At 36.4% G+C, this 24,975-nt stretch overlaps 1 protein-coding gene across 2 annotated transcripts; it reads right to left on the bottom strand.

The window, feature by feature from the left end:
* Positions 1–702: 702 nt before the first annotated feature.
* On the bottom strand, positions 703–8,606 carry LOC118518830 (endogenous retrovirus group K member 13-1 Env polyprotein-like). Of its 2 annotated transcripts, none has more exons than XM_078058727.1 (2): positions 8,097–8,606; positions 703–3,272 (listed from the first exon to the last, which is right to left on the bottom strand). In XM_078058727.1, exons 1-2 carry the CDS (start codon positions 8,229–8,231, stop codon positions 1,251–1,253), a joined length of 2,157 nt encoding a protein of 718 aa, XP_077914853.1. In that variant the 5' UTR covers positions 8,232–8,606; the 3' UTR covers positions 703–1,250. The 2 variants fall into 2 exon arrangements, with proteins under 2 accessions (XP_077914853.1, XP_077914854.1); XM_078058728.1 differs by having other exon boundaries at positions 703–3,429; positions 8,097–8,234.
* Between the last annotated feature and the right edge of the window lie 16,369 nt (positions 8,607–24,975).

The raw sequence follows: 24,975 nt of genomic DNA, 5'->3' as shown, positions 1-24,975 counted from the left end.
ATTCAGGAAAAAATGTAATATCCTTGTTAAGCATAGCTCTTTTCAAAAGTAATAGGCAGAATTGGGGTTGTCTTTAGAAAATACTAACCCAGAGGAAAAATCATGAGAAAAAAAGAAATTTGGAGAAAAAACATAAGCTGAAGAACAACTCAATCTTCAAGGAAGTGATAACTTTCCCAGAACAATAACTTGATTAAGAAAGGTGCAGAATTACAGAAAACGAGAGTTGATAGCTGAGATTATAAGAACGATTCAGTCACTAGGTGGTGATTCAAGAGTTACCACATTACAAGTAGTTATTTTTTTTTTTTAAGATTTATTTATGTTTTGTTTTGTTTTGTTTTTAGATTTTATTTGTTTATTTTTCAGAGAGAGAGCACAAGCAGGAGGAGAGGCAGGCAGAGGGAAAATCAGACTCCTTAGGAGCCTGATGCAGGACTCAATCCCAGGACCCTGGGATCATGACTGGAACCAAAGGCAGCCACTTAACTGACTGAGCCACCCAGGCATCCCTTATATATGTATTTTTGAGAGAAAGAGAGAGAGAGAAAGCATGAGTGAGAGGGGCAGAGAATCTCGAGTAGAGCCCCAGTTGGGGCTTGATCTCAAGACCCTGAGATAATGACTTGAGCTGAAACCTGTCAACGTCTAGTGCGTTGGGGTCCCTGGGTAAGGGTCGCGAAATCACCGGGACACAGGGGATGCAGAGCAAAGGCAGCACTTGCAACTGCATACTGCCGTTTATTTCTTGACATCTTTTATGCTCTTTACAATCAAAATATATTGTTACTGATTAACAATGTAAGCATTAAGATATCCCGATACTTCTTTACGCAAGAGAGGACAAAATCAAATTCGGTTGCACCGGAATAATTACATATCTTAAGTAAATCTCATTCTCTGATCAGTTCTTATGCAAAGGTACCTTATGACCCATTCCCCGAAACTACATAAAATCAAACCCTATGCAGGAATGCTGAGATCAGACAACACCCCGCATATACATTTGAAGCAGGATGTTATCTGATCATCACATCCCCGCACACGAAGCCACTCTCCTCGGTGGGCGTCACAAGGAACAATGTGCCCAAGATTACTCAAAACATCATGAGCCATTTCTCAGCTGACCGGATGCCTGAGGCATAGGCACACAACAAGGCGAGGGAGACTTTTCCCCCTCTCAGGCCTGGGCGTTCCCGACCTTACCCTGCGTGCGCCACAGCACACAAACAATTCCGGCCACAGAGGGCTCACATGCCTATGTTGGCCTCAATTCCTTCTTTTTTCTTTTGTTTAGAAAGAAACGCCCACCAAAGGGTGGCAATAGACTTCCGGGAAGGTCGAACAAAACATACATACATGCACAGAAAACAGCATATAACAAAAATTAATGAAATTCCGATTCCTCCAGCGGTATGCCCTAAGCTCTGAATAATTCCCTTCGGGTCTAGTCCTTCAAATTGCTTCAAAAACGACTGAGCCAATGTAGCAGCATCCTCATTCTCAAAGGGTTTTCCAAATATCTCCTGAATATTAGTATGCAAATTATTAATCATATCTGTCACCGATGAATTGCCCTCTAAATATTTCTGGATAATACTCCAATCATGTTGAGATTCATTATATCTTAAATTAGTAATACAAAAGGATGTGGAATTCCAATCACAACGCAACCAAATTTGTCTTTCAATTGTTAAAACCTTCTTCCCTAACCAACTAACAGTTTGTCTAAGAACATCTATCTGCGTTTGCAAACGAGTATCAATCATAGTTTGGGAAAGCCAAAGATCCCGTGAATCACGGTGCCAATTTTCTACAAAATGTTTAGTTTGCAAAGATGTATGTAACGCAATTCCAGAAACAGTGGCTAATGTGGTTACCGTAATTAAACTTAGAATGACCGCTACAACAATACCAATCAATCGTTTAGTTCGTTTTAAAACTTTCCTGAAAAATTCCAATACCAGAGCATCCACTGGATTTTGAGCCCATAGACGTTCTAAATTTACCGGAAGCCAAATATGAGAGCGTTGTTGCAAAATCATAAGAGAATATCCTGGTTTAAATTCTATAGAACTATTAATACAAGAATACAATCGACATTTAATACAGCTAATTCCATCATTAAAACTAAAATTTCCTATCAAAATTAGATATGGTAAAGGTACACATGCGGTTACATTAATTTCTTTAAAAATGGTGAAATTATAAGCCGACGCAGTCTTTGCTGTGCCGGAAAAGGTTCCATTATAAAGTCTGACAGTCTTAAGCGCAGCTGCAACTTTCCATAAGTGTGTTTGAATATGATCTGGAAATTTTTGATGTGATATGCGAGGGTCTGCGATGCCGCCATCTCCCCAAGCCATCAATCGATGATTTACTACAGATTCATTCCATCGGTTCCGTGGGGGCATCCTATAAGACAAGGATAAATTACAGCGCAAGACATCCCACTCTGAACAATTTTGTAAAAATTGACCATATGGTCCCCACATAAGCAGATCCTTATAATATTTTGCAAACCTACCAACACATTCCTGCCATTTAAATGGCTTATAGGCCATTCCAATATAAGTAAAATCAGGACAAGCAGGGAACGAGGGAAATTCATCAAAGGTGACATTTCCCCAGGTCATATTAAGAGACCATGCTTCAAGCCTCTGTAATTGAGTGCGAGAGGAATTAACCATTGGTCCAGGTAAAATCCAATTCTGCCAATTCATATTTACACATGGCGAGGGACCCAAGCAAATATATGGACCATCCCCTCTATGCAGGAAATTAAAAAAGGTACCGTCATCCTGATTAAGATAAGTCAGATTCTTCCAAGGAGGCGAAAGTATCATCGGGGAGGTATAAATGGGAATATTTGCACTTCCCCAAGGTGCAGGTTCCATCATAGGTGGGTTAGGTATATAAGCCCAATAACTTACATTAGTCGCCTCAATAGGAGGGGATGACATAGTAAGCAAAGCGCACATGGCCAAGAACAAATGCTCAGGTGTACAAGGCTTCCTTGTTTGCTTCAAGATTTTCTGTCCCTCCCCAGCAAGCTTTTTAATATGCCCCCAAGTGGGTAAAGCAAGAGGCGGAGGCCGCCAATGATGACGCCTATCCAAATGTAAGTGAGCCATAGCTTGCAGGAGAGATTCATCAGCTTGTAACAACGATTCATGCACTCTCGGGGCCTTCATGCGTCGCCTGACAGCCGTCCGAATTAGTTCGTGACCGGATCCACCTTGCCGGGAGCCAGGAACAGGTTTGTCCATCTTCTGTGGAAACATAAGCATAACCTTTCCCTCTATAAAGCAACACTCCTGGCTGCCATTCTGCATCCGCAGCGGGCTTAAACCATATATGTTCATTCAAGGGAAGAGGAGCCGTCTCTCCCTCTATGAACTGTTTTTCTGCTCTCGAGAGAATATCTCCCTGCGGAAGATTCAAGAAATTCAATGTAAACAATACTTGTGACAAAATGGAACGTGCATTAGATTGAGTAAATGATAATATATGATCTGTTTTCCTCCTTTTTAATTTTTTAATTTGCAATTTTAAAGTATTGTGTGCACGCTCCACAATGGCCTGTCCTTGGGGATTATATTCAATGCCTGTTTTATGCATTATACCATATTGCAAACAGAAAGCTTGAAATTTTTTACTTTTATATGCTGGCCCATTATCTGTCTTGATACTGGAAGGTAAACCCATCACAGCAAACGTTTCTAATAAATGAGTAATAACATGTTGTGTAGTTTCACCCATTTGTGCTGTGGCCCATATAAATTGAGAATAAGTATCTATTACAACATGTACATAAGATAAGCGACCAAATTGTGCCACATGAGTAACATCCATTTGCCAAAGTTCGTTGGCATAAGTTCCTCGAGGATTAACCCCAGCTTTTACAGCACGTAAGTGTAAAGGTCTGCAAATAGGACACTGTTTTATAATTTGTTTTGCTTGACGATAAGGAATTTTATATTGAACATGTAATCTACCAGCATTGGTATGCAATAAATTATGTTCCTCGTCTGCAGATGCAAATGACACCAAAGCGTCTACTTGAGCATTGCCATAAGCCAAGGAACCAGGAAGATTAGTATGAGAGCGAATATGAGTTACATAAATACGAGTATTACGATTTCTTAACAAAGTTTGTAAGAGTAAAAATAAACTAAGTAGGTTGGACTTATTAGAACATACCACGGCAGTATATACATTTTTAACGACCCCAACAGCATATGCTGAATCAGCAAGAATATTCACAGCCGAGGGAAAATCTTTTAATACTTGGGCGATGGCAAATAATTCATTTTGTTGGACTGAATTAAAATCTGTATTTTGAACCCAATACCTTTTAGTTGTCCAATATGCACTTTTAGTTTTTGACCCATCTGTAAACACAGTGGGTGCATTAACCAAAGGTTGTTCACTAATTATATCCTGAATAATAAATTCTTGTTTACGAAAACAATCCCATAATTTTCCTTTAGGAAAATGGTAATTAATTTGTCCCACATACCCTGCAAGGGCAATCTGTAATTCCTCTATATTCCGTAACAAAAATGAAAATTGATCTTTAGAAAGAGGAATAATTATATCCATAATATCACATCCGGTCATAATTATAGCTCTATCTCGAGCCTGTTCTATCAAATATGCAATCTGAATACCATAAGGAGTGATATTTTTTGAAAAATGATGTCTAGTATAAATCCATTCAGCAGGCAACTCCTTTTGTCCAATAATAGCTGTGGGATATTGCCATGTATTTAAAATATACATTGTCAAGGGTAAAGAAGGATCAATGCGAGTAAGAAAAGCGGATTTAATTTTTTCTTCCACAAATTGTAATTCCTTTTCTGCTTCCGCAGTAAGCTGTCGGGGACTATGAATATCAGAATTTCCTTGTAATGTATCAAATAAATTATGTAATTGATAAGTAGGGATACCTAAAGATGGCCGTAACCAATTAATATCTCCTAATAATTTTTGAAAATCATTCAAAGTCTTCAAATTATCCCTTCGTATAGCTATTTTTTGTGGTCTAACAGTATTTCTTTCTATCACATATCCTAAATAATTTATAATACTTCCTTTTTGAATTTTTTCTGGAGCAATTACCAATCCAAAAGGAATAAAATACTCTGGCAATAATTTTAAGATTTCTTCTAACTCATTTTGATGGGGGCTAGCAAACAAAATATCATCCATATAATGAGCTATATACACCTGAGGCCACTTTTGATGCACGGGACGCAAGGCAGCGTCAACATAAAGTTGACACATCGTAGGGGAATTCATCATGCCTTGAGGCAAAACCTTCCATTGAAACCTTTGGTGAGGTCCCTGCCTATTTATAGAAGGAAGTGAAAAGGCAAAACGCTTCCTATCATCTTTATGTACAGGGATAGTGAAAAAACAATCCTGTAGATCAATTACCATTGTATGCCAATCCCTCGGCAAGGCAGCCGGTGAAGGTACCCCAGGCTGGAGAGCCCCCATGGGGAACATGGAGTTATTAACTCCACGTAAATCTGTAAGTAAACGCCATTTACCTGAAGTTTTCTTTATGACAAAAATTGGAGAGTTCCACGGAGAAGTGGAATGTTCAATATGTTGTTTTTGTAATTGCTCTCTTACCAATTGGTGTGCAGCAGCCAATTTTTCCTTAGTTAATGGCCATTGTTCAATCCACAAGGGATCTTCGGATTTCCATAATATTTTAATAGGTTCCATCTATAATCAAAATTCCAGGTGAGCTCCCCACTGTTCTAAAACATCACGGCCTAAAATATTTAAAGGAACATCTAAAATATATGGTTTTAACACGGCCAGTTGCCCATCCTGGGAGGTAAATGTTACAAATTGAGTGGCTAAGCCAATACTTCGGACAGGTGCCTTGCCAACTCCTTTTATCTGACAAGGAATCTCATTATAGGGGATATTTTCAGGCCAATCAACAGTTTTGATAATAGTGATATCTGACCCTGTATCCAACAAGACAGTAATATCTTTCGTATTCAATTTAACTGTCATCAAGGGCTGCATACGAGTTATTTGTGTAGCCCAAAAAACACATTTTTGATCCGTACTGCCAAACCCTCCATGCCTGACAGCGGTAGTCTGACCTATGGGGAGATAGGGTAATAACAATAACTGGGCAATTCGTTCTCCTGCTTCAAAGGACACATCAACTAGGGAAGACATAAGAACTTGAATTTCTCCTCTGTAATCAGCATCAATTATACCTAAGTGAACAGTCACTCCTTTTGATGTCAAACAAGAGCGACCTGTTAATAGAGCAAAAGTGCCAATTGGTAAGGGTCCATAAATTCCAGTAGGAATTTTCTGAGGTCTATCCCCTCCTTTTAAAGTAAATGGCCTTATGGCTGGTATGTCCACTGCGGCACTGTGTTGGGTAGCTGGGCTAAGGGAGAATATGGTTGGTTTCCCCTGTTCATTTGTCCTGGGCCCGGGGTAGGGCCCGAAATCGAGTTTCCCTGCGGCTTTTCTGCAAAACTTGTATTTAATTTAGTGCGACATTCTCGAGCCCAATGTTTTCCCTTCTTACATCGTGGACAAATTCCAGGTCCGCGCCCTTTGTCAGGTTTCTTTTCTTTACAGTTCCTTTTCAAATGCCCTAATTGACCGCAACCAAAACATTTCATGTTCTCGAGTTGCTTAGATTGCAAGGAATGCCAGGTAGTGGCCATTGTTTCAGCAAACAGCTGCATCTTTCTACTCTCTGATGTAACATCCTTACAGGCCTTCATGAAAGCATTAATATCTCCTGTATCTTTAATAGGCAATATAATTCTCTTACAATCCTCATTAGCATTTTCATATGCCAGCAGTTTTAACAGCTGCTGTCTAGCTTCTTCCCCTATGACAGTTCTCTCCAAGGTTAATTTTAATCGTGATAAGAACTCGACATAAGGCTCGTTAGTCTTTTGAATAACCTTAGTCCAAGATCCATAATGTTCTCCTTTTGGGTGAATACGATCCCAAGCTTCTAAACTAATTTCCCGTAATTGATCATGGATTTCTTCAGGGGTAATAACTTGAGCAGCAATATCAGAATATTGACCTATTCCCGCCAACATTTGATAAGTTATAGCCTGGACCCGAGGATTGTTACTTAAAGCGTTCTGACGAGCCTGATCCATACAGAGCTCGGAGAACCACATCTGCCATTGCAGATATTCAGGCTCCTTTAAGAGAGCTCTACAAAGGACTCTCCAATCTTCTGGAGCAAAATTATTATAATGTCGAGCTATACCTAGAAGTAGCTCTTTGACATAATGTGATTGCGGTCCATATAGAGTCACTGCCTTTCTCAAGCGACCAATATCATCTATTGAAATACCTTCATAATATGGTGCTTGTGCTACTCCCTGGACCGGGGGAGGCCTAATAACCGGAAAGGCAAAGATAGGTCTGTCATCCTCACTCTCATCGTCATTATCCTTTAACGCATCAAGCTCAGCTAAAGCAGCAGAAAGAAAAGGATTTTTGGGAGAAAAGGCTAGCGCGGGCGGCAAAGGCGGAGCGGAAGGCCTTTTCTTAGATTCTCCCGCCATGGTCATGACCCGCTGAAAAACCTTCCATAAGTGCTCGGTCTCGGGATCCGACGTTACTTTCAGTTTCGATTCATCGCTATCGCACTCATTAGGTTCGCGAGGCAGTGCAAGCTTAAAGGCATCCTTTTCTATTGCCTTTTTCTCATCTGTATCAAGGGGAAGGTCCTGTATCGAAGGAGCCACTTCCTTCTGAAAATTCTCAACCGTGCGATCATCCTCCATTGCTCTTAACACTGTAAATATAATCGACCAGATGGACCAAAATCGTACAGGAATCTTTTCCCCCTGCCTCATGGCCTTTTCTACATTATGGCGGACCCGCCGCCAATTATCCACCTCCAGGGAGCCCTCCTCGGGAAACCAAGGATTCCAGTCTCGAACCACTTTCAAACACATCTCAATATCAGTAGAAGCGACAGTAATGCCATAGACAGCAAGTGAATGCTTCAGCATTCGAACATAAGGAGTAGAGGTTTCTTGTCCCATGACCCTGTATTGTATTAAATTACTCACCCTTCCTGAACGTCCTTCAGGGTCCCTGTTCGGGCGCCAATTGTCAACGTCTAGTGCGTTGGGGTCCCTGGGTAAGGGTCGCGAAATCACCGGGACACAGGGGATGCAGAGCAAAGGCAGCACTTGCAACTGCATACTGCCGTTTATTTCTTGACATCTTTTATGCTCTTTACAATCAAAATATATTGTTACTGATTAACAATGTAAGCATTAAGATATCCCGATACTTCTTTACGCAAGAGAGGACAAAATCAAATTCGGTTGCACCGGAATAATTACATATCTTAAGTAAATCTCATTCTCTGATCAGTTCTTATGCAAAGGTACCTTATGACCCATTCCCCGAAACTACATAAAATCAAACCCTATGCAGGAATGCTGAGATCAGACAACACCCCGCATATACATTTGAAGCAGGATGTTATCTGATCATCACATCCCCGCACACGAAGCCACTCTCCTCGGTGGGCGTCACAAGGAACAATGTGCCCAAGATTACTCAAAACATCATGAGCCATTTCTCAGCTGACCGGATGCCTGAGGCATAGGCACACAACAAGGCGAGGGAGACTTTTCCCCCTCTCAGGCCTGGGCGTTCCCGACCTTACCCTGCGTGCGCCACAGCACACAAACAATTCCGGCCACAGAGGGCTCACATGCCTATGTTGGCCTCAGAAACCAAGAGTTGAATGATGCCCCACAAGTAATTATTCTAAACAGTGCATCTGACCAAGAATGATCCTTTTTTTGATCCTTTAACCAAAAGTGTGGGAGAGATATTCATCTGAAAGCAGGGTTTTCCTTAGCCCTCCACTCCATACTACTATCTAACCTATGTTCACACATCTTCTCCTTCAATCTGAGGTTTATTATTACTAGTGGATCTAAGGAGACAGTTATGAGAAAAAGACATCATTTTCTTTCTTATCTTTCTCTAGAAAGTATATATAGAACTCCATGGGATATATTTTTACTATTATTACATTCTGAAAATAGGATTTCCTTCACAGTTAATAGTTAATTCAGTCTTCAAACAATGATCTAGGCTTTTAGAATCTCTCCAAGAAACTTGAGTCTCTGTGGGCTTTCTTCAGTAGGAATCGTAGCTCTCTATTGTTTACTTTAAGAAATGGATGGTACTTAAGAGACTATAAATTGGCTTAAAATGAGGCAGGATGAAATTATAAAACTTAGATGAGTATTTTATAATAATTCATATTTTATATAAATCTTATAAATTGATCATTTCTATGCTGTTATACTCTTCAGATAATACAACTACTTTAATTTTTAGTAGTCCATTATAACTTCAACAATAATTATAGCATTATATGTGTAACTTACAAATAGGAGACTGCAAAGGCACCTTAGGTTTGCCTAAAACTGTTCTTACTATAGTAGCATAAAAAATATAAAAGCAATGTGATTTTTTTAATAAATAGTAATTGCTTCGAAAATACAAAAACAAAATATATCATAACTATGTGATATTGCTATATTGGTATATATATATATTTTTTTCTTTTCAAATTTTTATTTAAATTCTAGTTAGTTAACATACAGTGCAATATTGGTTTCAGGAGTAGAATTTAGTGATTCATCACTTACATTATAACACCCAGTACTCATCACAAGTGCCCTCCTTAATACCCATAACCCATCTAGCCCATTCCCCACCTACCTTCCTTTACCAACCCTCAGTTTGTTCTCTATCACTGGGAGTCTGTTATGGTTTGTTTCCCTCTCTCTTTTATTTTCCCCCTTTCCATATGTTCATCTGTTTTGTTTCTTAAATTCCACATATGAGTGAAATCATATGGTATTTGTCTTTCTCTGACTTGTTTCACTTAGCATAATACACTCTAGCTCCAACATGTCATTGCAAATGGCAAGATTTCATTCTTTTTGATGGCTGAGTAATATTCTATTGTGTGTGTGTGTGTGTGTATATATATATATATATATATATATATATATATATAGTATATATACATATATACTATATACTCATCTTTATTCATTTGTCAGTCGGTGGACATTTGGGCTCTTTCCATAGTTTGGCCTTTGTTTATAATGCTGCTATAAATATCAGTATGCATGTATCCATTTGACTTTATATTTTTGTATCCTTTGGGTAAATACCTAGTAGTGCAATTGCTGGATTGTAGGGTACTTCTATTTCTAACTTTGTGAGGAATCTCCATACTGTTTTCTAGAATGGCTACACCAGATTGCATTCCCACCAACAGTGCAAAAGTGTTCCCCTTTTTCTGCATCATTGTCAACACTTGTTGTTTCTTGTGTTGTTAATTTTAGCCATTCTGACAAGTGTAAGGTGGTATCTCATCATGGTTTTGATTTGTATTTCCCTGATGATGAGTAATGTTTATCATCTTTTCATGTGTCTTTGGCCAACTGGATGTCTTCGTTGGAAAAAAAAGATGTCTCTTCATGTCTTCTGCCCATTCTTAAATGGATTATTTGTATTTTAGGTATTGAGTTTGGTAAGGTTTTTTTTTTTATTAATTTTGCATACTAACCTTTTATCAGATATGTCATTTGCAAATATCTTCTCCCATTCATAGGCTGCCTTTTAGTTTTGTTGATCATTTCCTTTATGGGGCAGAAGCTTTTTATCTTGATGAAGTCCCAATAGTTCATTTTTGCTTTTGATTCCCTTGCCTCCAGAAAAGTGTCTAGTAAGAAGTTGCTGCAGCCGAGGTCAAAGAGGTTGCTGCCTGTGTTCTCTGCTAAGATTTTTATGGATTCCTGTCTCACATGTAGGACTTTCATCCATTTTGAATTTATTTTTGTATATGGTGTAAGAAAGTAGTCCAGTTTCATTCTTATGGATGTTGCTGTCCAATTTTCCCAACACTATTTGTTGAAGAGACTGTCTTTTTTCCATTGGATATTCTTTCCTGCTTTGTGGAAGATTAGTTGACCCTATGGTTGTGGGTCCATTTTGGGGTTCTCTTTTCTGTTCCATTGATCTATGTGTCTGTTTTTGTGCCAGTACCATACTGTCTTGATGACTAAAGCTTTCTAATACAGGTTGAAGTCTGGAATCATGATGCCTCTAGATTTGCTTTTCTTTTTCAGTATTGCTTTGGCTATTCAGGGTCTTCTGTGGTTCCATACAAATTTTAGGATTGTTTGTTCTAGCTCTGTGAAAAATACTGGTGGTATTTTGATGGGGATTGCCTTGAATGTGTAGATTGCTTTGGGTAGTATAGACATTTTAACAATATTTGTTCTTCCAATCTATAAACATGGAATGTTTTTCCATTTCTTTGTGTCTTCAATTTTTTTCATAAGTATTCTATAGTTTTCAGAGTACATATCTTTTACCTCTTTGGTTAGGTTTATCCCTAGGTATTTTATGGTTATTGGTGCAATTGTAAATGGGATTGATTCTTTGCTTTCTTTTTCTTCTGCTTCATTATTGGTGTATGGAAATGTCACAAATTTCTGCACATTGATTTTATATCCTACAACTTTGTTGCATTTGAGTATCAGTTTTAGCAATTTTTTGATGGAGTCTTTCAGGTTTTCTACATAGAGCATAGTGTCATCTGAGAATGGTGAAAGTTTGACTTCTTCCTTGCTGATTTGGATGCCTTTTATTTCTTGTTTTCTTACAGCTGAGGCTAGGACTTCCAATACTATGTTAAATAGTAATGGTAGACATCCCTGTCTTTTTCCTGACCATAGTTTTTTCCTCATTAAGGATGATATTAGCTGTGGGTTTTCCATAGATGGTCTTTATGATGTGGAGGTATGTTCCCTCTATCCCTATTTTGTTGAGATGTTTTGTTTTTGTTTTTGTTTTTGTTTTAACCAAGACTGGTACTTTGTCAAATGCTTTTTCTGCATCTTTTGAGAGGATCATATGGTTCTTATAATTTCTTTTATTAATGGGGTATATCATATTCATTGATCTGTGAATATTGAACCACCCCTGTAACCCAGGAATAAATCCCACTTGATTGTGGTGAAAGAATCTTTTGATGTACTGTTGGATTTGATTTGCTAATATATCATTGACAATTTTTGCATCATGTTCATCAGCGATATTGGCCTGTAGTTCTCCTGTGGAAGACCCCCAGTGGGGTTTTTGTCTGGTTTTGAAATCAAGGTACTGCTGCCCTCATAGAATGAGTTTGGAAGTTTTCTTTCCATTTCAATTTTTTGGAACAATTTGAGAAGAATAGATATTAACTATTCTTTAAATTTCTTGTATAATTCCCCTGGGAAGCCATCTGGCCCTGGACTTTTGTTTGTTGGGAGAGTTTTGATTACTTTGCTGGTTATGAGTATTTTCAAATTTTCTATTTCTTCCTGTTTCAATTTTGGTAGTTTGTATGTTTCTAGGAATTTGTCCATTTCTTCCAGATTGCCCAGCCTGTTGGCATATAATTTTTCATAATATTCTCTTATAATTGTTTGTATTTCTGTGGTGTTGATTGTGATCTCTCCTCTTTCACTTGTTATTTTATTTATTTGGGTCCTTTCTCTTTTGTTTTTGATAAGCCTGGCTAGAAGTTTACCAATTTTTTTAATATATTTTTTTATTATTATGTTATGTTAATCACCATACATTACAGCATTAGTTTTTGTTTTTTTTTTAAGATTTTATTTATTTATTTGACAGAGAGAGAGACAGCGAGAGAGGGAACACAAGCAGGGGGAGTGGGAGAGGGAGAAGCAGGCCTCCCACTGAGCAGGGAGCCTGATGCGGGGCTCGATCCCAGGACCCCGGGTTCATGACCCGAGCCGAAGGCAGACGCCTGACAACTGAGCCACCCAGGTGCCCCACAGCATTAATTTTTGATGTAGTGTTCCATGACTCATTGTTTGCATATAACACCCAGTGCTCCATGCAGAACGTGCCCTCCTCAATACCCATCACCAGGCTAACCCATCCTCCCACTCCCCTCCCCTCTAGAACCCTCCGTTTGTTTTTCAGAGTCCATCATATCTCATGGTTCATCTCCCCCTCCGATTCCCCCCCCTTCATTCTTCCTCTTCTGCTATCTTCTTCTTCTTCTTTTTCTTTTTTAACATATAATGTATTATTTGTTTCAGAGGTACAGATCTGTGATTCAATTCTTTCAAAGAACCAGCTCTTAGTTTCATTGGTCTGTTCTACTGTTTTTGTTTGTTTGTTTCTATATCATTTATTTCTGCTCTAGTCTTTATTACTTCCCTTCTTCTGATGGCTTTAGGTTTTACTTGCTGTTACTTTTCTAGCTTGTGTATTTGAGACTTTTTTTTGCTTCTTGAGGTAGGCCTATATTGCAATATACTTCCCCCTTAGGACTGTCTTTGCTGCATCCCAAAGGTTTTGGAATTTTGTGTTTTCATTTTCATTTGCTTGCATGTATTTGTTAAAAATTTCTTCTTTAATTTCCTGGTTAACCCATTCACATTCTTTAGTAGGATGTTCTTTAACCTCCATGTATTTGTAGTCTTTCCAAATTTTTTCTTGTGGTTGACTTCAAATTTCATAGTGTTGTGGTCTGAAAATATGCATGGTATGATCTCATTTTTTTTTTAATTTATTGAGGGCTGATTTGTGATCTATTTTGGAGAATGTTCCATATGCACTCAAATATGTATTCTTCTGCTTTAGTATATTGGTATATTTTTTTTAAAAATTGATAACATTAAATGTTTATGTTCCAAAAAGAATAAAAGGTAAAAATAATAAAATAAATTCCCTATTTAAAAAGCTACACTATTAAAAATATGTCCAAAATAATTTAGAAGTAATAAAGATCATACAAAAATTTATTCAAATATAAAATAAAAGATATAAGGGGTTAACAAGTTAAAAGTTTCTTTTGGGGGCAAGCTAATAAAGTACATAAAATTCTAGTAAGATTTTTTTAAGAATTAGAAAACTCAAGTAATATTAGGAAAGAAAGTGGTATATAAAGCAAAATTTAAATATAAAGTATTATAAATAAATGTATACCAATAAGTTGAAAACATACAGTTATGGATAGAGCTCAAAACCATTCTACTGAATAAAAAAATAGAGTCAGAGTGAGATTTGTGTATATACTTTAGGTTTCAAATTCCAAAGCAGGATGGCCAGATGTATTTTTCTTTTCATTCATATAATTTGCCTTTATTCAAACACAACCTATGTTTCTCATATTATTGATTTATCATCTATCTATCCATCATCCATCCATTCATCCATCACTACTAGATGCATAGACAGATAATCTTATGTTAAGAATTTATTCCAGAGACCCAGGACCATTTAATTCAATATTTGCTAAGTTGAAAATGGAGTATGGTCAAAATATTAAGCAATGTGATTAACTTTCTTGCTTACTGGAATACAGAATACTATCTGAGCAAACAAAATTTAAAAAACAAAAAAAAATCACCAGAAACTGCATGACATTTTTCAGAGAGTAGAAAACACACATCTTGGGGCGCCTGGGTGGCTCAGTCAGTTAAGCGGCTGCCTTTGGCTCAGGTCATGATCCCAGGGTCCTGGGATCGAGCCCCGCATCGGGCTCCCTGCTCAGCAGAGAGCCTACTTCTCCGTTTCCCTCTGCCTGCTTCTCTGCCTACTTGTGTTCTCTCTCTCTCTATCAAATAAATAAATAAATAAATAATCTTAAAAAAAAAGAAAAGAGAACACATATCTTTGTCAGTGGAAACAAAGTGAACTCATACTCTCTAACACATTTTTCACATGGAACTCAATATAGAATATCCGAACTACAAAGTAGATAATGGCTCATCACCTTTGTAGAGAAATTGCAGAATAAATTTTCATATAGCTATTTTGTTAATGATTCTCAATAAAAGCCAAGCTTATGCTAAAAGGCAGCTTAGTGAAGGAGAATTTGTAAGGTGATAAGCTAATATGGCATTGCCTTTCTGATACAAAATAATGACAGGATCCCAGCCATTTATCTTGTTTTTGAGAACTTACCGACTTTAATAAATCATGTCTAGTTAATTTATTGGAATATTGCTGAAAGTTTTAGAAAAAACATGGAATAGTGTGCCATAGATAAGTTGACTCTAAAGGGAGTGTGGGAGAAGAGACAGAGATGGAGACAGAAAATAAAATAAGCATTAGAGGAATTATGTATGAAAGTTCAAGGAACACATTTGAATGTAGGCTCAAGGCTCATAAGAGGAGGAATTACCCAGCTCATAAGAGGAGGAATTACCCTTAAAAATGCTATTTCTTCTTCATAGAATGAAAGGAAAATTGTACAACAATTTATAGAACAATTTGAATTAGAGAGCAGGGTTGTATGTCACATTTGCTTATGTAACTTCATTGCTAATCTTTGGAAGTCAAATTTGGTGAAATTAAAGCTGGAAAATTGTAGAAAACATTCAGATTCTTCTAGTTTGGTTTTTGTGATCTGACCTGGTCTCAGGTTCAGGAGATTCAAGTTCTAGTCTGATCTATCTCTTTAAAATATTCCATTTAATTTTGTACATCTATATAATGCCATGGTTGAATTAGATGACGTATCTTTAGGGTATTACACAACTTAGTAATAGTTGCGTATATTGGGATGATGTAGTTATTTAAATTTAAATTTTATTTTCACTAGAATATAAACTTTATGAACTCAGGAATTCTGTGTGTGAGTGTGAGTGGGTGTGTTTGAATAGCTATCAGTTCAGTCTCTAGATAGTTCCTGTAACATGGTAGGTGCTCTAAAAGTTTGTTGAAGGGATGAATGAGTTAATACTATAGCTTTTCCAAAAATTGAAACTTAGTATTTAGTTTCACCTACATCTCTGCCTCTATCATTCTTCTGTTCCCTTTTTTCTTTTTATGTTTATAAATATTTCATTGATTTTTATCAGAGGATTGCATTGCACTAATAATAGGGGTCTTAATTTTACATAAAATCCATTAACTCAAAGTAATCATTTAAAAGGGTCTAATTACTTTTCAATGGTAAATTATTACTGAGATCACATTTACAGTATCATTTTTTTAGTGTTATGTCTTATTTATATATATTTTCATTTACTTTCATTAAAGTGGACAAAAGCTTTAAAAAGTTTACATCAAATTGTTAATTATAATTTCTGAAATTGTTAGTGTTTATTTTTCCAATGTTTTACTTTTAAACTAAAGGAGCCATTTAACTGTAATATATAAAAGGTGTGGACATAACATTATAATGCCACTGATTCATAAGGGGTTTAAATGAATTCTGTGGGGGTAAGACACCAGAATTACTAGTGTTCATTTTCATCTAAAATCTTTATTGCTCTAATGTTCTTGGTCCTATTAAAACATTTCAGTATACAAAAATACTGCAATGTTAATACCCAAGAGAAAAGCCATCATAATGTGTATGCTGGTCATTATGATCAGTGTGGTACAGTTTTTTAAAATAAACTATCATGCCCTTCAAAAAAAAAAAAAGGTGTGGACAGGGTGTAGTGAATTCACAAAAGATAGTGCAGTATAATAATAGAGGGAATGTTACCATCTTGTAAGAGTCATAGAAATGCTCCTTTTGGATCTCCTTCATGGGAAGTTACTGTAGGATGCGTATGCAAATGACAGCCCCAGCCTTCCAAAGTACTAGACCCAACATGACTTTTTTTTTTTTTCCCCCCACCGAGGCCACCCTTGCCTTCAACTACTGCTAGCCAATATCTGAAAATGGTAGGTGTACTGAAACTGGCCCATTCTTATGAAATATGGGACTCCCCTAATAGGAAACATTGACCCCATCAGCCTGCTAAACTTTTCCTAAAATTGTGTTTTAGTCTGAGAACCTAGCTACCCATCCTTCTTTCTTCCCCCTTCTCCATGCAGACATCAGATCTGTATCATATCTCCCATATCCTATCTACTGATTCTTTGTAGGGATTTTTCCCAGTAAATCCCTTGTAACTCTAGTTCCACCTTGGCATCCACTTCTTGAAAGACTAAAGTTACGCACATCTTCTAACTTATAATGATGAGGGGAGTGAGAAATTACTGGAAACAGAAGGAAAGAGAACCATTTTATGAGGAGTTGGGATAGTCACTGCCCAAAGCAACTCCATGGTGGGAGGGGGAGATTTAGGGCCATAACTTTTCCAACCTCAATTTGTTTCCTCCGTCTGATACTTTTCTGGGTGTCCTTAATGGAAGAAGTCAACTGAAAACTGGAGGCTGAGGTAGCCCACTAATGTTGTACACACAGGCTTTTAGGGGCAGGAGAAATTATAGAGGAAGATGGAGAGTGGATGTTTGATTTATTTCTACTCCAATCTTTGTTACTTTCTTCTTTCTACTAACTTTGGGTTTTGTTTGTGCTTAGTTTTCTTATTCCTTGAGGTGTAAAGTTAGATTGTTTTTTTGAGATTTTTCTTGTTTCTTGAGGTAGGCATTTATAATTATAAATTTCCCTCTTAGAAGTACTTTTGCTGTATTCCATGTTTTGGCATATTTTTGTCTCAAGGTAGTTTTTGATTTGTCTTCAGATTTCTTCTTTGACCCACTGGTTGTTCAGTAGCACATTGTTCAATCTCCACATAATCATGAATTTTCCAGTTTTCTTCTTGTAATTGATTTCTAGTGTCATACCATTCCAGTTGGAAAAGATCCTTGATATAATTTCGATCTTTTAAAAAATTTTAAGTTGTGTTTTGTGGCCTAACATGTGTTCTATGCTAGAGAATGTTCTGTATATATCTGTTAAGTCCATTTAGTCTAATTTGTTGTTTAAGGCCTATGTTTCCTTATTGATTTACTGTCTGAATAAATATTGATATAAATGGAGTATTAAAGTCCCTTACTATTTTTGTATTGCTATCTATTTCTTCCTTTAGGTTTGGTAATATTTGCTTTATATATCTAGGTGTTCCTATGTTGGGTGCAGAAATTTTACAAATGTTATATCCTTTTGTTGGATTGATCCATTTATCATTATGTAATGCCATTCTTTGGCTCTTGTTAGAGTCTTTAAAGTCTATTTTCTCTGATATAAGTATAGCTACCCAAGATTTCTTTTGGTTTCCATTTGCATGAAATATCTTACCCTATTGTTTCAGTTTCAGTCTGTGCATGTCCTTACAACTGAAGTGAGTCTCTTACAGACTATAGATGGGTCTTGTGTTTCATTTTGTTTTGTTTTTAATCCATTCAGCCACTCTGTCTTTTAATTACAGAATTTAGTACATTTACATTTACAGTAATTATTGATACATATATATTTATTGCCATTTTGTTAATTGTTTTCTGGCTGCTTTGTATCTCCTCTCTGTTCCTTCTTCTCTTCCTCTGTTCTTTGTGGTTTGGTAACTTTCATTAGCAGTATGCTTTGATTTCTTTCTCTTTCTCTTTTGTGTACTACCATACATTTTTTGCATTCCAATTACCATGAAGTTTATATATAATTACTTATATTCATAATAGCATATTTTAAGTTGATAAGTTTGAACATATTCTAAAGCCCTATATTTTAACTCTCTCCCCCATCTTTTTTGACATCACATTTTACATCTTTACACTTTACACATTTACATCTTATGTATCCTTTAACTAATTATTGTAGTTATAGTTATTTTTACTGCTTTTGTCTTTTAGTCTTCATACTAGCTTTATAAGTTGTTAATTTATTATCTTTACTATATATTTACCCTTACCAGTGAGATTTGTATTTCCACATTTGTTTGTTTGCTTGTTTTTACTACTAATTAGCACCCTTTCTTTTCAGCTTACATATGTACTTTTAACATTTCTTGTGAGCCTGGGTTTAGTGGTGCAGAACCCTTTAGCTTTTGCTTATCTGGGAAACTCTATCTCTCATTCAATTCTGAATAACTTTGTCAGATATTTTTGGTTGGAATTTTTTTTTCCTTTTAGCACTTTAAAAGTATCATGTCACTCCCTTCTGGCCTGCAAAGTTTATGCTGAAAAATCTTCTGATAATTTATGTGGGTTCCCTTGTATGTAACAAGTTGTTTTTTTCTTTCTACTTTTAAGATTCTCTCCTTGTCTTTACTTTTTGACATTTGAATTATAATGTGTCTTGGTGTGGGTCTCTTTGAGCTCCTCTTATTTAGAAGTGTCTGGAATTTCTAGATCTGGATGGCTGTTTCCTTCCCCAGAGTAGGTAAGTTATCATCCATTATTTTTTAAGTAAATTTTTTTGTTTTGTTTAGGATTTTTTTTTAACCTCTTTTTCTCTCTCTTCTCCTTCTGGATCCCCTATAATGTTAATATTACTGCTACTTGATGTTGCCCTATAAGTCCCTTAAGCTATCTTTACTTTTTTTTTCCCTCTCTACTATGATTGGATGAGTTTCACTGATCAGTCTTCAGGGTCGCCAATCCCTTCTTCGGCTTCATCTAGCTTGATATTGAACACTTCTAGTGTATTTTTCAATTTAATTATGTTTTTCAGCTCTGTGGCTTCTATTTGGTACTTTCTTATATTTCCTACCTCTTTGTTGAAGTTCTGACTGTGTTCTGAAGAGTGGATATGGGGGGCACACAAGACATTCAGTTCAGTGTTCAAAAATCTGGTGGGGGGGGAGCACAAACTCCTGCTTTTTTGTTTGTTTGTTTGTTTGTTTCTTAGCTGCTGATTATCCACCTCCTTTTATTCTGGTAAACAAAATTCTAATTTTTCTATTGAGAAATTACACTTCCCCAATTTATTAAGGAAACCTGTTGGGGTTGGATGGGATTAACAACACCTCATTGGTCCTGACATGTGGGACAGCTTATATGAACTAGAGATCACCAATCAGAATGTTCTACTTTCAGTGAATGATTCAGGTGATGAAACAGGATTTGAGCAAGATAAATGAGATTTAATTCTCATTCAAATTAACGTGAAAGAGGCTATCTCTTTCCACTAGATTTGCCAATTGATGAAAGGGCTGGCATGGGTGGGTGGGTGGGGAAAACATTCCTAAAAATAGGCTTAACAGACAGAGTAGAAAGGAGAAATGAGAGAATGAAAAGGAAATGTACTAAACATATTTATTATCAATACAGTAATGCTTCACACAGAACTAGCACTATTTTTTTGTTTGTTTCATTTTGTTGTTGTTTTTATTTTCTTGCTTCAGTCAGGTTGAGCTGGCTTTTTGTCACTTGCACCCAAAAGAATCCTGGCAAGAGCAGATTAATGGATATGAATTGTCCAAATATTATCCCAAACTCTGGACTGCATTACCAAGAAATTCAGGGATTGTACTGACAGAGCAGAGAGACTCTAAAAGAATTATCAAGATAAAGTGGTCTCATTGGGTTCTGGAAATGATTCTCTGACAAGCTGAGAAATAACTATAGCAATATGGCTACTGGAAGTGAAGTTAATTGAGTTTCCCTCTCCACCACTTTTGCAGTGGCATTCTGATCTCCAGGTTTAGTTAACTGGCACCAGACAAGACTTAAGAGACCTAGCCACACAGCCAGTGATAACAGTAAAACTATTGGCTGCCTTATGTTATATTTTGTGACAGTTCTGCTAGGACAGATCAAACATAATTTTTTAATTGCTAATCTCTCTGACTTAATGAATTTTGAGTGCAGAATTTTGTTCTGAGACAAAGTGAGCAAAAATTCTGATTCATTTATTTCTGTTACTTATTAAGAACATATTACTCAAGGCACTATATTGTGCTGAGGACATAGCAATAAGGAAAAAAATATAGTCATGACACTTAGAATCTAGTGAGAAAACAGAAAACATAGGTAAAGGATTCAGTAGATGGACTTTTTCCACATCTATTCCAAATTTCTTCTAATGTGTTTTCCTTGTGTACAAAAGAGATTAGAAAACGAATAGATACATTTCCTGGTCTATCTTGATTCTAGGAATTTGGATGCAAATGAGATTCCAATCAAATACAGTTATATAAATATTGAATTTGGACCTAGAATGCTCGGGAGAGAAATTGCTGCAAAGAGGTATCCATTTTGTTGCTGTAAATTGTAGTAGGCAAAGCATGGATCTGGCAGTATCATCTGGTGGAAGTTTTTATGCTCGAGTCATGATTAAGACTGTGTCTTTTTTCCCCCTTTATTCTAATAGTTTTCTAAGTACTTAATGATCTATTTTAAAATTATTTCCACTTACGCTAAGTAAATGGGTTTCTATTATCTGTGATTGGAGCCTAACTGATTCAGCACACACTTTTAATATTGTGTTGGGTCAATAGAGATACAGGTTACTGTTGAAGCACATAAGAGAGGACTTAATCCAGCCTTAGGAGTTGACAAATAAGCCAGGTCCCAAGGAAAATAATAGAAATGTGGATAATTAGGAATGTGTGCCCTTGGCAAAGAAAACAGCACCTACAAAAAACAGGCTTGGAAGGAAAATGATTCTGGGAATAGTAAATGTCTCATAAGAAGGAGTATAGCATATAAGATGAAAGTGACCAGAAATATTAGAAATATTAGAAAAAATAACTTGGGATTGGACAATTGGAAGCTCATTGTGTTTTATTTAAGATCTAGAACTATATTTCAAGGATATTGGGGAGCCACTGAAGAATTCTGGAGCAAAAATTTTATGTGATTATATTTCCAATTTAAACAAATTACTCTGGCTTTTGTATGAAAACTAGTTTGAATATTTTATCTATTTAATAAATGCCTTCTCTGTGCTAGGCAATCTTCTAAGTTATGGTAAACAGCAACAAAGCAAACGATACACCCGTCCTCTTGGACGGGAAGAAAGGCAAGAAAAAAATCTTAAGAGGGGGTGTCATACAATATGGGTGTCAACTGAATGAAATGTTTTATGAGTGAGGGAGTGATCAAATATGACAAATGCTACTGGAAATGGGAACTCAATAATCACTAATTGACTATTGGATTTGGCAAAATGGAGGGAAGAGGTGAGAGTGACATGAGCAATTACCAGAATGCTAGGGATGAGAGTTTGACTGGAGTGATTTCAGAGAGAAGGTGAGGAGACGTAAAAGAGCTCAACAGAGTGAAAACTTATTGGAGATGATGATTTGCTGTACAGTGGATCCTCTCATTAATAGATAGATTGCTGGGTTGGAGAAGCAAAGGCCAAGATGGAGAGATAATAATAACATTTTGTAGGAGAAATGGACAATATCTGATGACACAGAGGAAGGGAGTACTGCAGAATCAAAGTCCTTATAAGTGGAGAGGATGTTTCATAACCCAAGTGAAGAATGATGCCTTGCATAGATGAGAACATGTTATCTCTTCTAAAAGGAGAGTTTCCTCTTCCTATAATCAAATGAGAGATAATTATAGTCTGAACTAAGATTCAGACTTTGAGAAGTTTGGAGATTTGGAGATTTGAAAAGGTGAATTTAAATTAATGATTGGACATGGGGAATAAGTGGAGTAATAAGAATTAGTTCTTGACTGGATGTGGGGGGATGAGTAAGGTCATAGGTGTTGTTTAGTGAATGGATGCAGAGGGTAAGTAAATCATAGAAAAAACACAGATATAAGTTTTTAAGACATTTGAGGAGATTATACTGTTATTTCTTGGAAGTGGATATTGAAGAAATAAAGATTTGAGGCACCGAGGGAAGAAAAGTCCTTAAAAGTGAGGTAGAAACTTGGAACTAAAATGATAGAGAACATTGAAAAAATTATACTCAGCCTGCTATAAAACCACACAGGCTGAAACTGTTGAATGAATCCCTACTGAATTCAGACATTGTCAATACTTCTAGCAGAGACTGAAAAGAAGAAAAAAGGAGAAAACTTTTGTTTGGATTTTTGTTTGGATTTTTACACACAAGTTTAAGATACTTTGATTTTGGATTTACTTCTTTAGAAATTGAATGTTTTAGGGAGTTAATTTGCAAGGAGAGATAATATTTGAATTTTAACTCTACCTGAGAATTTGATAATGGAAAAAGAAATTATAGTCAAATTTGGGACATCTCTATTTTATTTTTTTTTTATTATTAAAGTATCTAGTTAAAATTTAATCTCATCATAAAATTTCTGATAGGCTATCTTGGACGATGTGATTGGGCACAATTTTCTTTTTTTTTTTTTTTAAAGATTTTATTTATTTATCTGACAGAGAGAGACACAGCGAGAGAGGGAACACAAGCAGGGGGAGTGGGAGAGGGAGAAGCAGGTTCCCCGCAGAGCAGGGAGCCCGATGCGGGACTCGATCCCAGGACCCTGGGATCATGACCTGAGCCGAAGGCAGTCGCTTAACCGACTGAGCCACCCAGGCGCCCTGGGCACAGTTTTCTGATGGGAAATAGAATATAGAATAAATTTTCAACCTTGGGCACAAAATGATTTAATTAATAATCTCTTCTGACTTATTTCAGAGTCCTTATGGAGAAAATTAAACTGCCAAACAAAGGTTTATCAGATTTATCCTGATAAGCTGCTCATCTCATTACTCTGGTTGACTGAGGAATTCATTGTTATGCACAAATGATTATAAGAACAAATATCAAGGGTAGTGTAAGGGGGAACTTTTTGTCTTTACTCCTGCTGTGGTTTTTGTTTTCAATTGGGTAGCGTTCCTTGCTCCTCTCATCTTTAACTCATTTCTCTTCAAGTATGGAGGAACAACTTAACCTGATGAGTAAATTTAGAAGGATAAATTTGATATTTATAATCTAGCTCATTTTCACCTCTTTTACTCACAGTGAACATGTATATTGTTTGTACCTTCATGATAGAATTGGGCTCCCCCCTCTGGAAAACCTCCAGTTTTTCAGTCTTGCTTATTACTGAGTGGAAAATTGTGACTAATTCTGAGGTCTAGTATTATAAGACCACCTTTCTGGAGATACAATCTAGATTTTCCAATGTCAAATTTTACAAATAATAGTTAATATTTGTATCACCATAGCTTTACCTCTCCTTGTTTATTTTGTAAATTAATTCATTTACTTGGGAGTGGAGAGGGGACACTATTAACTGGGTCCCCCAAACACCCCCAAAATTCAAATAAAATAGTTTTTAGAAGTTACTGGAAAACATGGAGATAAAGTTGCAGAAATTAAGCAATATGTTTTTGTTTTGTTTTTCTTGTTTTCTCTTTGTTTTTATCTCTACCTCAATAGTCATAGGTGAAACATTTAACATTGAATGAATCCAGGAAGTTTTGGAGTCAAATAAGGAACATGAACTGTTATTGTGTAGGTATATGCTATATAGCAATTTGCATTAATGCAACTTCTTAATATTTTATTATTTTGTAATGGAAAGTGTGATTGATATCATTAAGATGATTAAACTATATATAAGAGCACAGAAAAAATATTTTGTTGAGCTTCAAGGGTAAAGGGACTGAGCTGTGGCAAGACAGAACTGAAGAAGTACCACACATGTACCTCCTTTGGATTCCCCCCAAAAAATGTATTAAGTTTGCAAGTCAGAAAACCTTTCATTAAGCCTGTTGACACACTCTCCTTCTTCAAGCAACAACCATATATCTGAATGAATAATACACAAATGGTATAGATGATATTCATTTTAAGAAAGAAATAGAATATATTTAACATATTTAAGCTTTGATGATTTGGGACGAGAGGGGCCTGGAATGGTGACATTCCTTTCACTTAAACAAGTACAAAGAGATCCTAGATGTCAGATGCTTCCCACAAAGATTGGAGGGGGCTATGTTGTTCTAGCTGTATTTTATAAATCTGATTATCTGAGAATATTTATGAAAGATGACATGATAAAAGTGTAGTTTTCAAAATATGCTGTTCTCAAAATTACTGTGAACCTGGCTCCATACCAGATCTACTGAACAAGGATTCTGAGATTGCACCTTTGAAATATGGATTGCAAGGGTTGGGGAGAAAGCACAGATCTTTCTCAGGCAGAGCCAAGTTTGAGAATCACTGGCAACACATGCACATATTTATAATCATTATGTTCCAAATT

The sequence above is a fragment of the Halichoerus grypus genome, chromosome 11 (genome assembly GCF_964656455.1).
Source record: "Halichoerus grypus chromosome 11, mHalGry1.hap1.1, whole genome shotgun sequence".
NCBI classification, from domain to species: Eukaryota; Metazoa; Chordata; class Mammalia; order Carnivora; family Phocidae; genus Halichoerus; species Halichoerus grypus.
The sequence above is the reverse complement of the archived record's forward strand: the minus strand, read 5'-3'. Positions and strand labels throughout refer to the sequence as shown.